At 44.8% G+C, this 13307-nt stretch overlaps 1 protein-coding gene across 13 annotated transcripts in view; it reads right to left on the bottom strand.

Moving 5' to 3' along the window:
• Positions 1 to 13307, bottom strand: part of cdk5rap2 (CDK5 regulatory subunit associated protein 2) — a 63073-nt gene that overhangs the window by 1567 nt on the left and 48199 nt on the right. For 8 of the 13 annotated variants that reach the window (XM_085279989.1, XM_085279992.1, XM_085279993.1 and 5 more), the window contains 19 exons: positions 12937 to 13038; positions 12659 to 12846; positions 12231 to 12564; positions 10613 to 12128; positions 10340 to 10441; positions 9766 to 9914; positions 8078 to 8481; positions 6058 to 6290; positions 5536 to 5587; positions 4294 to 4466; positions 3440 to 3787; positions 3146 to 3271; positions 2950 to 3066; positions 2574 to 2763; positions 1860 to 1981; positions 894 to 1106; positions 687 to 770; positions 310 to 572; positions 77 to 226 (listed from right to left, as the gene is read on the bottom strand). In XM_085279989.1, coding sequence (XP_085136115.1) covers positions 77 to 226; positions 310 to 572; positions 687 to 770; positions 894 to 1106; positions 1860 to 1981; positions 2574 to 2763; positions 2950 to 3066; positions 3146 to 3271; positions 3440 to 3787; positions 4294 to 4466; positions 5536 to 5587; positions 6058 to 6290; positions 8078 to 8481; positions 9766 to 9914; positions 10340 to 10441; positions 10613 to 12128; positions 12231 to 12564; positions 12659 to 12846; positions 12937 to 13038 — 4866 coding nt within the window. Of the gene's footprint in view, positions 1 to 76; positions 227 to 309; positions 605 to 686; positions 771 to 893; positions 1107 to 1859; positions 1982 to 2573; positions 2764 to 2949; positions 3067 to 3145; positions 3272 to 3439; positions 3788 to 4293; positions 4467 to 5535; positions 5588 to 6057; positions 6291 to 8077; positions 8482 to 9765; positions 9915 to 10339; positions 10442 to 10612; positions 12129 to 12230; positions 12565 to 12658; positions 12847 to 12936; positions 13039 to 13307 lie in introns of those variants that run through there. The other 5 variants (XM_085279988.1, XM_085279987.1, XM_085279986.1 and 2 more) reach the window with 5 other exon arrangements.

Genomic DNA, 13307 nt, shown 5'->3' with positions numbered 1-13307 from the left:
AGGAAAGAAAGGATTTGGTCTGCAGATGTTTAACTGGAGAGCCCGGATACACAATGTGTGCTGTGCGTGTGTTTACCTGCTGGTTGTTGCAGCTGTCTCTTGCTATGTTCCCAACTGGCAAAGATACTCTCCACACCAGTTTGAGCAGTCGGCCAGCCTCCTCCAGCACCTGGTGCATGGTGTTAATGCTGCAGGATAAACTCTTCAGATGCTGCTGTTCAATCACCTACAAAGATGTGGACAGGCTAACATCACGTTTCTACTTTCTGTAAAGTTCAGCCTATTTAAACCTCACGATGAGCTCCCCACCTTGTTGTCACAGCCCTGCTGTTGAAGCGTGTGCAGGCACTCCTGCAGTTGCATGTCCATACTGCGTGACAGCTTCCGGCCGTCTGAGATCTGCTTGCGGAGCGCGTTGTAGTCTTCAATCAAGCCCAAAATGTGGCGCCCATTGCGGCTCGCCCACATCCGGTGACCCGGCACCAGCCGAGAGGGAGCACCGGAAATGCTGTCCCCAGAGCTGCTGCTGACCGAGCCACCATCCACCTCTGAGAGAGATTGATATCTCACATCTGAAAAGATCCAACATAGCAGATCCAGGAGACTTCAAATGTCACCAGTCTGTATTTGCTTTCATAGAAATATGTGATTTGGCTTCAGGACCAGCTTTGAAGAGCTTTTCTTACCGTGGTGGATGCTGGTGTGTTCTCTGTGAGTCTGGAACGAGTGATGGACAGTGTCTTCTCGGCCCGGCGACCTGCCCCCTTCATCTAAGAGTGATAAAAAATAAATAAGCAAATGAAACACCTGACCTGCCATGACCTGGCAGTGCCTACGTGGCCTTCTGAATCCATCAAAGCTCATCGGCATGCAGGAACGTGCTTTCCGTTTACCTGGAGAGGACAGCAGATAGTTAATGTTGATGGTTTCAGAGCGGCCGGGTCCTCTGAGCAGCTGCTCCTCCAGTCTCTGCCGCAGAGCCGTGTTGGTCTGGATGCTCCTCTCCAGCTGAAGCCTCAAGTGTCTGATCTCTGACAGCAGCTCAGCCAGGTCCACTGAGCCGGAGGAAGCGTGAGTGGACGGCTCCTGGGCCACCTCGCTGGATTCTGCACGCCGAATGAGAAAGAAATATCCTCCTGTTAGTGACGCTGAGGCTGAGAACTGCTGCAACCCCACAGGTACATTTCTACAAACTTGTGGTCAGATATTTTTATTCGCATGTGAGAAATAAGAACAAAAGAATAAAAAAAAAAAAAAATCCAAATCAAACTGAATCTGAAAAAATAAATGCTGCAAAATTACACGTCTGGTGTGTAAAGGCCTTAAATTTGATCATGTCAGCCAACAGGAACATTTCGCATATAAATTATTGTGAATGTTGGCTGATAAGGGTTGAGAAACTGTAGTGCAGGAATTCCAAACAGGATTTGAAGTTAATTGAAATTTGATGGTGTCACCATTACTTAGTTTATACAGTGTCAAATCTGGTGGACAAAGTGCAATCAAAAGATTCTGCAAATACACCCATAAATGCTAAAAACAAAACTGAATACAAGTTTGGAGGGTTTCCTCTTGAAGATGATCTCCTTGTCTCCCTCTTTACTGCCCCCATGTGGCCATGTTTCATCCAAAAAAAAACAATACACCAGTTATTAGCCAATATCATTAGACATTCTCATTACAATCTATCATCTTGTCAGTACACCAATCCAAACATGATCCAAAATTTTTTCTATACAACAAAAAGTAAAAGTTTCTTCCTCCAATACTCGTGCAAGCTGCTGGAAAATCTGACTACAGCACAAACATTTCAGAAGAACTCCAGCTACTGAAAAACAAAAACGGAAATCGTGCAGTACCGTTGTATTTGTTAGACTCGCTCTTTATTTTTTCGTAAACTTGCAGCTCCACCCGCAGCGTCTGGAGGAGATGTTGGGAGTCGGACAGCTGCTGCCTCTGGAGCTTCACCTCGCACTGCAACCTGGAGACAGTGATTGAAAGCGCAGCCAACACTTATTAAGAAATTCAGCCTAAAGTGATGCCTTGCCTTTAAAATTCGATATATTAAAAAAATTTATATTGTATGTATGTATGTATGTATGTATGTATGTATGTATGTATATTTATACATACATACATACATACATACATATTATATATAGGCACACACATATAAAACAGAAACACTACCTACAACAAGCCTAACGTGTATACATTAGACAAAGTGACACACTCAGGTGAATGAAAGGGAGAGGAGATCTGACAGTAATCTACACTCCTGGTTTCGAGTGTCAGCCTCATGTCAGCAGGACCCGTGGCAAGAGGTCACATACCATCACTGTTAGCATCGTGTGCATGTGTGTGTTCACGGATGAGCCTTCAAGTGATGAGCTCAGGTTTCAGAGACATACTAACAGTAAGGAATAATGGCAACAGTAATGACTTTTTAGAATGGCCATTAGTAGCTATGTGGAGTGTCAGGTTACACAAATGAGTGCTTTAATGACATTAAGCGTGTGGTGTAGAAATGTGTGCTCCCCATCAGGACTGATGTTGTGTGTGTGTGTGTGTACCTGTGCAGCTCCTCCCTGCTGCGGTGCAGTGAATCCTGCAGCTGGGAGTTTTCCCGGCTGCTGTGCTCCAGTCGCTCCTGCAGTTGGCTGTTTTCCTGCCTCAGAGCTTCACACTCCCTCCTGCTCTGCTCCAGTTTGGCCGTCCGCCTGGCCAGGGTCTCCCGGAGCTTCTCATTCTCCTTCTGCTTGTCTGGAGGAAATAAAGGTTGTAAACCTTGTTAAGTATGTAATTCCCGGAGATAATGGAAAAATATTTAGGGTATTATAGATCAGCATCAACAAGGACAACAAAAGAAATTAGCATCCGTTTCTCTCCTCTTCTTTTTTTCTTACTGAAAATCATGTGATTTTTAACTAAACATAAGAAGAGCGATACCTCTGGATGCCATGCTGAGCTGTTCCTTCAGAGTTTGGTTTTGTCCCCAGAGGAATCGCACCTCCTGAGTCAGCTGACCCTGCTCCTCGTTGCCGTGGATGAAGATGTTGGTGGCTGCTGGACATGGCACATACACATGTTGGACATGTGGAAACAAAAGACCCTAAATAGTCAAAGACAGTTTTTTGGTGTGTACCTGGGTCTTTTTCCACTTCAGCTAGTCTCCTCTCCAGCTGCTCCCTGAGACGGTCGTTGGTGCGAATACTTTCCTCCAGACGTTGTCGCAAAGCTCTGATCTCCTGTAGATGCTCTGCCAGCAGGTCTAACAGACACACGTGGATAAAGCACATTTAAAGGGAAATTCCATGTCATTTTTTTACTTCTTTACATTAGCAACAAACTCACACAGCTCATATAATTAACAACATTTCTCTATATAATGTAGTCATTAACTGACATGCTAATCAGCCTACTATTGCTTTATATTTACCTGAATTCATCGTATGAGGCTGTCCTCCAGCATTCCTTTGTGCGCTCGTGTCTCCATCTTGTTTCTGTGCCTTTGTTTGAGGCCCTGAGCCCTCCTGGTCGTGCCCTTGTTCCTGCTCCTGATGATGGGAGGTGGTCTGGGCCATGATAGAGCGATGCAGGTCCAGTTCGCTGCGTAGGGTGGCGTTAAGCTCCTCGCTGCTCCTCAGCTGCTCCTGCAGCCGCCCGTTCTCCCTATGCAGGCCCTGCAGTCTGCCGCCAGCATCTCTGTGACCGGACACACCTTTGTCCTGAGCTCCTCCTATAGGTGACACAGTTGCACCCGTCCAATCAGGGTGTAATTGTTGACCTGAACGTGCACAGGAAGACAACAACACATGTGTAATCCAACACTTCAAATCCAAATTGCATATTATTATTATTATTCTTTGTCTCCAGGTGCTTCTAAAGGACTTCACTTGTCTCTGCAATAGCCTCTTGGTCACAAAATATCAGAAGATTGAAACAGATATGTGCCACTGAATAATGCAACTTTAAGTGGCAGTGGATTGAAACTGGACACCTCCTCTGGCATTGGCTGGCAAGCTTTGTCCTGCAGAACGCCTCACTGCAACAGAAAGGATCTGACTGGACAATAAGTGGTATTACAGGCAGGCACTAGACTGCCTGCGCACGTAGAAGAGGAGCCGTTTGATCTCAATGACTGTGCAACGGGCAAGAAGGGAAGAAAATATGCATTTTTAATGAAGCAAACTGAATTAATCCTAGTCTGGCACAAAATCTCCAGCAGTATCAGGGGTAAAACTCTGACAAAAGGCTTCTGAGACTTAAAGCATTGGATCCAGAAATACTTACTGTGGGTTCGATTGCCACCTTGTGTGGTTGGGCTGCTGTGGCAGGAGGAAGAAGTCCTGTCTGAGTGGGACAGATCAGAGTGAGAGCTGTGGTGGCTGCTGAGACTCTGGCGTCTAATCTGGCTCTGCAGGCTCTGGATGAGACGGTTCTTCTCCTGCAGCTCTTTAGCCAACCTGGAAGGAGAAGGAATGATGCGTGTTAACACCAGTCGGGAGGCCTCGGTATGACTGCTGGGAGAGAAAAAGGAACAGCAACCCCAAAAAGTAAAGAAAACTATGTTCCTAAAACCAGCGGGCTTCAAACAACACACAGCTGGGAAATCTGACACAGGAGCTCACGGCAAACGTCATGCTGTCTGGATCAAACCCACTCACAGGTCCAGCTGCTCCCTGGTGCAATCAGCCAGGGTGAGGTTTTGCTGGACGAGCAGGGCGACGTGCTGCTGCAGCAGCTCTCTCTCACCCTCTAGCTCCAGACGCAGATAATCTATCTCCTGCTGGATTCTACACAAGCTTTCAGGAGGACCTCTCATGCACTCCTCATAGGACAGCAGTGATTGTGATGTCTGCTGAAGCTCCCCAAAACTGCCACATCAGTAGTAATATGGATTAATGCGCGTGGCTCTGAGCAACCTTAATTTATAATTTGATACAAGTGTGTGGTTAAAAAATGCATTACCTATTCATATCAAGGATGGAAGGATACAATTATTGTACTGTGTCCAAAACAAACAAATTGCAATTTTGCAAGTCTACAGTTATTATTGTTGTATTAACTGCTCACTTAGAGCATTTGCTGCCAATAAAAAGGTAAAAAGGTCAAAGTTTAAGATGGCTATGATGTGAAACTGAAAGCATGGGGAATACAGAGTGACAATATTGACCCAGTGATGGGCAGCAGAGCCTTAATTTACTTCTGGCTGACACAGAAACAAAATAGGTCAACAGCAGGACAGTTATTCACGTGCACAGCCCAGGGTCATAATGCAAATAGCTGGGGGCAGTTTTAAAAGGGTCATAATATGACAAACATCTCAAAGAGCTCAGCTAATGACCCAAAAATACAGTCGCACATGTGACCTTAACAAAGGGACTACAGTCTAGGTCACTAGAAGGATGGAAAAGTAAACACCAGCTTTTTTTTAAAAAAAGGAGCCAATTTCTCATCATATAACATATATATGTGATAAATGTTTCACCTACTGTTGCATACACTAAAAATAAAGAAATAATGTATTTGTACCTGCGAGACAATTCAAGAGCTGGCACATCCTCATTATCCAGATGAGTCTCTCCTACAAGACAGAAAAAGACGCTGTCATGGACGTGTCTGTACAAATCAGTTACGAGTGGCTGCTCTTCTGTCTTTGTTTCTCTTCTGGTGGCGTCTGTTTTCCCCTTGTTAGACTGTCAAGTCAAGTTTGTACCCACCCATAATTTTAACAACTGCCTTTAAAACTACTCTTTGATAATGAAGGAAATCATCAGTAAGTTAATTGATCACCATATCAAGTAATTTCTTTCATTAAAATAATGCCCTCCATGCTCTAAAATGGCTTTGCTGTAACTGCACTTGTCTCCTTCAATCATTATACTACCACGGCACTAACACACATCCTCCAAGCACACTAAGTAAATACTGTCGCATAACCACAAATACACGTCTGCAGTGATGGCAGATACTACACAAACAACACCTCATCATGGATCTATATAATAATTTAGGCAAAGCAACTACTACAATTACGATGACGGCAGCAGCTACCTTTGTCCAGCCGTCCCTCCAGCCTGTCCAGAATGCTCAGGCTCTTGTCCAGCTGCTCTTTAACCACCTCTCCCATGTAGCAGTCGACCTTTTCAGCCTGCAGCAGCTCTTTGAAGGCCTGGTTCAGCTCTTCCAGCTGCCGCCGGTGCAGGGCTCCCAGCCTGCGGCTCTCCTTGATCTGCTGCCTCAGCTGCGAGAGCTCTCGGGCCTGTGACTTCACAAGGGAGTCCAGGCTGTGGAGAAGACCAAATTAGGGACAATTTAAAAAAAGAAGGAAAGAAAAAGAGCATGCAGATTTTCCACCTTCCTCTTGTGTTAGGGTTGGCACCAACCCATTTTAAATTTCAAATGCATAGAAAAAAAAAAAAAATCACAAACATTTGTTTATTGTATCAAGGCTTTTTGACTTTGTCAGGAACCTCTATTTCTACAAAATAAAACAAAAAAAAATATTTTCACTAAATTATAAAATGCCCTAGTTGAAATTATGACCTTTGTGTTGTTAGGGTTGGTTTCGACCCAGGTATAATATTATGAGTATAAAGCAATAATTAAAGCCAAAACTGAAATCATAAGTGCACTGTCAGCTAAAACATTGACAGCAAGCTCCTCTCCTAATCATATGAGCTTTAGGGGATTCTTGTTTTGCGTGTTTTTTGCAGTATACCTGCACAAAAACAAAACAAAATAAAGACGGGACATGTCAAGACATGTGAGGTGAATTCACTCATTTGAGTGGCCATTTGACTTCCAGAGTGCACATTTACAATTTGCAGCATACAAAAATGAGAAGATTCACAGTGAGCCAAGTTCTGCATCATATTTTTGGTGAAAATGAAGGAGAGTACACAGAGCAGCGATTCAGATGGGCAGGTTTCTAGGAGGAAGACAATGTGGACTATCATCCAGAAGACACAGACACATCTGATCAGAGGTGGAGGTCGCTGGTGCTGAAGCTACTCCTGCTGAAAGATTCAAGTCCAAAAATGGTAATATATTTTGGAGCTCAGTACCTCATGATCTACATAGCAGGGCAGCTGCTGCAAATGTCATCAAAATGACCCCTGGAATCACAAGGTTTGCTCTGACCAAAGTCAGTGACATCAAGAGATGTTTTGAGCTATTTATGCCATTGTCACTAAAAAGAATCATCATTACTATGATGAACCTTGAAGGAGAAAAAAAAGTCCATAGCGACATGATGAGGAATACCTGGATGCTTTCATTGGTGTTCTTCTTGCTGGAGTGTACAGATGCTGCAATGAGGCCACTGATAGTCTATGGGATGCATCAACAGGCAGAGATATTTTCTGGGCAACGATGTCACTTCACACATTTGATATCATTTTGATTCAAGAGTCATCAGATTTGACAACAAAGAGATCAGACCGAGGTCTGACAAGCTTGCTCCCATCAGGGATGTCTGGGAGAGATGGGTGCAGCTTCTTCCACTGATGTTCATCCCAGGGCCAGAGGTGACAGTGGATGAACGTCTTGTCCACTTTTTGAGGAAAATGCCCCTACCGGCAATACATACCCAGTAAGCCAGGTAAATACGGCAGAAAAATCTGGGAAGCCTGTGATGCAAAAACCAACTATGGCTGGAATGTACAGATTTTCACAGTCAAAGCTGCGAGTGGCATCCCTGAGAAGAAACAATGAAAATGTGTGGTCGTCGATATGACCACTGGACTGCAGGATCACAATATCAGCTGTGATATTTTATTTTATTTTTTTAAAATTGAAATCGAGGGGTATAGTGAAAAAAAAAAGACCCAGAGGCCCACACCGAAAGTATTAAAACCAACATTTTCATGGATAAGGAAGTCTAACAAGATAACCAAGAGATGAGAAACAAATTGGATGATCACTTATTGTTTTTAGTGTATTTTATAGCTGATTTAATTCACGGGTCAAAACCGACCCGTTAACATAAGAGATGATAACAGAAAGCTAACACAAGAGGAGGGTTAAAGTAAAGAAGGTGAAGTACTAATAAAACACTTCAAAGATGGTTAACCTAGCAGGTGATGTGGAGCGGCTGCGGGATGGCTGCAGTTGTTCACTGATGCTTCTGCTCAGCCTCCTCTCTCCTTCCAGCTCCATATTTACCCGGCTGCTTTTATCCTTAATTGCCTGGTTCTCCCCAGCCTTCTTCCCCCTTAGCTGCCCACTTCTGTGGCTGCCATCTTGACTACGGTCGTCTTTCTGTGCACCCTCTTGATCCTTGATCACAGACGGGTCTGAGGTGTTGTTGACCAAGTCACTGGAGAGGGAGTTCCTATGCAGAAGGCTCTGCATTTGGAGGATTAGTTTTGTCTGGTTTTCCAGCTGGACCTTGAGCTCTTTGACTTGTCCCTGAAGCTGCAGTGGGTCCTCAGAAACACCATACTCACTATAGACCTGCAGACCTTTCAGACTCACCTAAAAATAAAATAGATGGAAGAAGGTTCAGATTTTGAAAGTGAAAGTGAAAACTAATGTTAAATGGAATCAAACCAGTAACACATGCTGTAACTTCTGATCATTGTTGTTACACTGTTGATTCTCACAAAGCTGTTTAAAATGACTGTAATGTATGTAAATGTTCTCAAACACACCTTATTCTCATTTCTTGATACATGTATTTATTTTTAGAATCTGCTTGAGTTGCCTTATACACCCATCAGTTATAACATTATGACCACCTGCCTAATATTGTGTTGGTCCTCTTTTTGCCATCAAAACATCTCTGACCCGTCAAGGCATGGACTTCACTAAACCCATGTGCTGTGGTGTCTCGCACCAAAAGATCCTTCAGGTCCTGTGAGTTGTGAGATGGGGCCTCCATGGATCGGGTCTTTGGCCAACACATCCCACAGATGCTCACCTATATTGAGATCTGGGTAATTTGGAGGCCAAGTCAACACCTCAAACTCACTCCTGAACCATTTTGGGAGGACGCATTGTCCTGCTGACGGAGGCCACAGCCATCAGGGAATACCGCTTCCATGAAAGGGTGCACATGATCTGCAAAAACGCTTAGGTAGGTGATATGGATCAAAGTAACAACCACATGGATGGAATAAGTTAAGTTTTCCCAGCAGAACATTATCCAAAGCATCACACTGCCTCCTCTGCGTCTTCTTCCCATAGTGCATTCATCATTTAAAGTGATTCATCATCTTCTTCCATCGCTCCACGCTCCAGTTCTGAGGCTCACGAGTCCGTTGTAATCGGTGATGGACAGCAGTCAGAGACTTGAGCTACGGTAGCTCGTTTGTTGGACTGGACCACAGGGACCAGACTCTGCTTCCCATGTGCATGAAAGATCCTTGGATGTCCTTGTCAAACACGCTCAAATCCTCACGCTTGCCCATTTTCCCAAAATATTCACTTGCTCCCTAATATATTCCATCCTCTAACAGGTGCCATGATGAAGAGATAATCAGTGTTATTCACTTGACTGCTGTATGAATCATGGTTCATAATAATGTATTTATCTTACACTAGGCCTTGGTAAACCTAAGACCCAGTCCTCCTCTATTCTGATTGGTCGTCACTCAACAAACAGAAGGTTTGAGCAGCAGGAGGACTCCTGTGTTCACAGACACAGCTCTGCATCTGAGCTAACCACAGTAGTGACATTCCCCATCATTCCCTAGTGAACTTTGCTGTGGAGTGCTGGGAGTGAGGAACAAGATAATAAGCAAATAATAAGATAAATACCTTGGCTGAGCTGAGAGCTGGGGAAGTAGGGTATGGGGTGCTGGAGGTTGAGTCCAGATTTTCAGTAGAGGAGAAATTGGCCTGTTCGTGTTTCAACAGGGAAGGCAGACTGGAGCCACTGCAACTAGGGTTTACTCCAACCTCTAAATCTGGCAACACAGGAAGCACAAAAACATTAGACTATGGGGAGGAGTCCAGTGCAAGTTGTAGAAAATAAATAGTGTTTGAGCAGTGTGAGGAAAGAAGTCATTTGTGATACAGCCAAATTTGAATAGGACAAGAAATCAAGGTAAAAGGTTAATGAGTGCTCAAAAGACATTCCCAAACCTTAAGTGAAAACATGCATGAATAGAGACAGCCCATTCAAATTTAGGAAGGGTGAAGAAAATTCCACAGTTAAAAACCAGAAAAAGACTGTGTGGTTACGGAGACCCAGGCAGAAAATATTTTTCAGAGACAGCGTGCCCTTGTTCACTCCTCATGCATACATTCTACATTAAGAGAAGCTGTCCACACTTGAGATTAGTATCCACTCAGCAGACAGACATGCAGAGTCTGTCTGAAGGCTGTCTACCTGTGCTACTGCTCTCTTCCCTATCGTTCTCACTCTTGCCACTGGTTTCGTAACCCAGGTCCTGCAAATCCACCTGCACGCCTTTGTCATCCTGCTCAGGAGCTGGCATTGGAAGCAATATATGTTTGGTTAGGAAGAAATCAATCAAGGAGTTCACATATGTCTCTATCACTACTTATGTTGTTCCTGACCAAACTGGGATTTGCAGTATCACAAAATCGTTTGAATTACTGTGGACAAGCACATGTAGAAGAAAGCTGCTCAACAGCTTACCTTTCTTTATCATTTCAGGAGAGGATGTACTGGTAAGAGCAGTGGCCAGTTTCGCCTCCAGGCTTTTACATGCCTTCTTCTTCTCCCTCAGTGCTTTGTGCAGTGTTTCCAGTTCAACCTGAACACTTGGCGGTAACCCTTTGCCGTCCTGCACTGCCCTGTGGGCTTCCCTCTCCATTTTGTGACCCCTCTCTTCTTGCAGGGAAGCCTGGAGCTCAGATATCCTCTGAGAGTAATCACTGAAGACCTCATAGAGAAGACAGAGATGGCGATGAAGCTCTAGTACCTTTGTTCCAGTTGAAGCAGTAGACAGGTTGTTGCTGGGTTCGGAGATTGGTGGGGCAGTTTCTCCAAGTTGCTCCCGCTCTTGGAGGGCTCTCTGAAGTTTGTCTAAATTTATCTGCAAGTCAGAGGTGATCTGGGATCTGCCAGCAGTCACGGAGCCAGAATTTGTGCAGTGTGCTGCTAAAGAGGCAACAGCGGACTCTGTTGCACTAAAGCAGTTCCTTAGAACGTCAATCGCCTCTTGATTTAAACTAGTATCAGGACTGTGGTGTTCCTTTTCCTCATTTTCTTTAAGTGACTCTGCTGCTACTCTGTCACTGGTGTATCCGTGTTGTGCAGTAGCATTTGTGGCCCTCAGTTTTTCTTGCAGCTCTGCATTGAGCCTATTCTGCTCCCAAAGTGCTTCTTGCAAAGAGTCTGCATGACGCTGCAGCTCACGCAGAGAGTCCTCGGTACCTTGAAGCACCCCTCCGGTGCTTTCTTCCTTTGGAGAGCTATGCAGCTGCTGCAAAGCTCCCTCAATCCTTTGACAAAGATCGCTGATTTCAGGATTCTTTTCTTGGCTTTCTGCAGAGCTGATGACTTTCTCTGCCAAATTCAGAAGCTCTATGAGCTGGTTGTTGAACTCCTCTTTCTGCTGCAAGGCTTTCTGCAGCTCAACGCATCTACCATGGAGAGACGCATCAGAACCCACAGAACCAGAACCTGTGTGTGAACCAAATCCACCCTGGCTGTCCAGACTGCAGGCAGTCAGATAAGCGATGGTAGATTCTGCTGCCTGTAAAGCCTCTACGTACTGGGAGTTCAGTCTGTCTTTCTCCCGGAGCTGTGCATGAAGTTCTTCCCAATCAGCAAGCTGCTCACTCAGCTTGTTGATCAGTGCTTCTTTCTCCTGGCACTCCTGGTGGAGAAGTTCCAGCTGAGTATATAGTCCAGAATCATCTTGGGTGTGATCCAGTGATGCTCTGGCTTCAGAGCCCTTGTCGGATCCCACTGGACTACAGCTACGATTAGGGTATCCAAGGGTGGCGGAAGGGGAAGTGCTGTGCTGGAGTGATGTGTGAGTGTCAGAGTCTGTGTGTACATGCTGGTCAGACCAGTAGACATCATCTGAATCAAGGTGCTGAAGTCCATCAGTTTTGAGCTGCTCGGAGCTTCCAGGCTTCCTGCTGCTGCTGTTAGACTCCACCCTCAGCCTCACAGGCACAGGAAGGCGAGATCTGCCTCCAGACTACAATTTAAACAAACACAAGAAACAGACATTAAAACCCCAAAACGCCTTCATGCGGGAAAGAGTGATGTCTTTTTATTTCTTCTGCAGTACAAAACTTACCCTATGTTTTGAAAAATGCTGTTTTTCACTGTTGCTGTGTGGCTGGCAATTAGTTCTTGGACTCTCCTCGTCATCTGCAGTGCTGACATTGGTAATGGGACTCTCCCTGTCTGAAATCTCATTCCACTTCTTCCCTCCCTTCTTCTTTGACAGTTTGGTGACCTTTGCATCTTCTGTGTCCAGTGCTTCCAAACTCTTCCTCAACTCAGCCTGTCCCTCACTGCTGTTCCCTGAGGCATCGGTGCTCTCTTTTTCTTTGTACTCAGACGATTTCTGTTCCTTCAGGAGACCCCGCAGCTCATCATTTTCTGATCTGAGCCTGAGCATTTCCGCTCTGTAATGAGAAACATTCGACCAGATTACAGTTCAGACTTCTAACTACCAAGTAATGGGGAAAATAAGGAGTAGACTCTGAAAGAAAGACCTACCTAAGGTGCGAGACAGATGTTGACCCACAATCAGCTAATAGGGATTTAAGTGCCATTAAATCTGTGTTCATCTCCCTAGAATATTCCTCCCCAGTGTCCAAGATGTCGCTGCTAGAGTGAGCACGCTCTCTACTCTGGCTGAGGCCGCTGTCCATGCTCACATCACCCAAAAGCTTTTCCGACAACATCTAAAAGAGCGATTATTTAGAAAGCAGGTTTTATAAACTCTTCAAATAGTACTTAAGCACTCAGTTGTTTAATGACCATCAGTTTCATACCTGTCCTAGTTTACTGCATGTCTGGCTCTCTTTGTCCTGACCAGAGAGATGTGTCTTGTTACTTTGAACCAGAGGCTGCTTCTCAAGCGTCTTCTTGAGCTGCTAGAGTAATGGGATGGGAGGCGAGTATGACACACATGGCTCGGTAAAAGAAAACTTAAAGTGGGAACAGAATCCATAAAGCACAGCACAGCAACAGCAGAATGGCATGATGTGTCTAATGTAGCATGGCGAAGAGAGACCGTTTTATGGGACACAGAGATAAAGATAAAACAGGGACTGATTAGGAGAGATGAAGGAAAGAGAAAGAGGGTACTTACTCTACTACATACAAGAAACACACTTGTTAAAAAATTCAGACATTTAGTACC

The sequence above is a fragment of the Mchenga conophoros genome, linkage group LG7, assembly GCF_057382185.1.
Source record: "Mchenga conophoros isolate Kocher_MC1m ecotype Shallow Benthic linkage group LG7, M_conophoros_male_GT1.1, whole genome shotgun sequence".
Lineage (NCBI taxonomy): Eukaryota > Metazoa > Chordata > Actinopteri > Cichliformes > Cichlidae > Mchenga > Mchenga conophoros.
The sequence above is the reverse complement of the archived record's forward strand: the minus strand, read 5'-3'. Positions and strand labels throughout refer to the sequence as shown.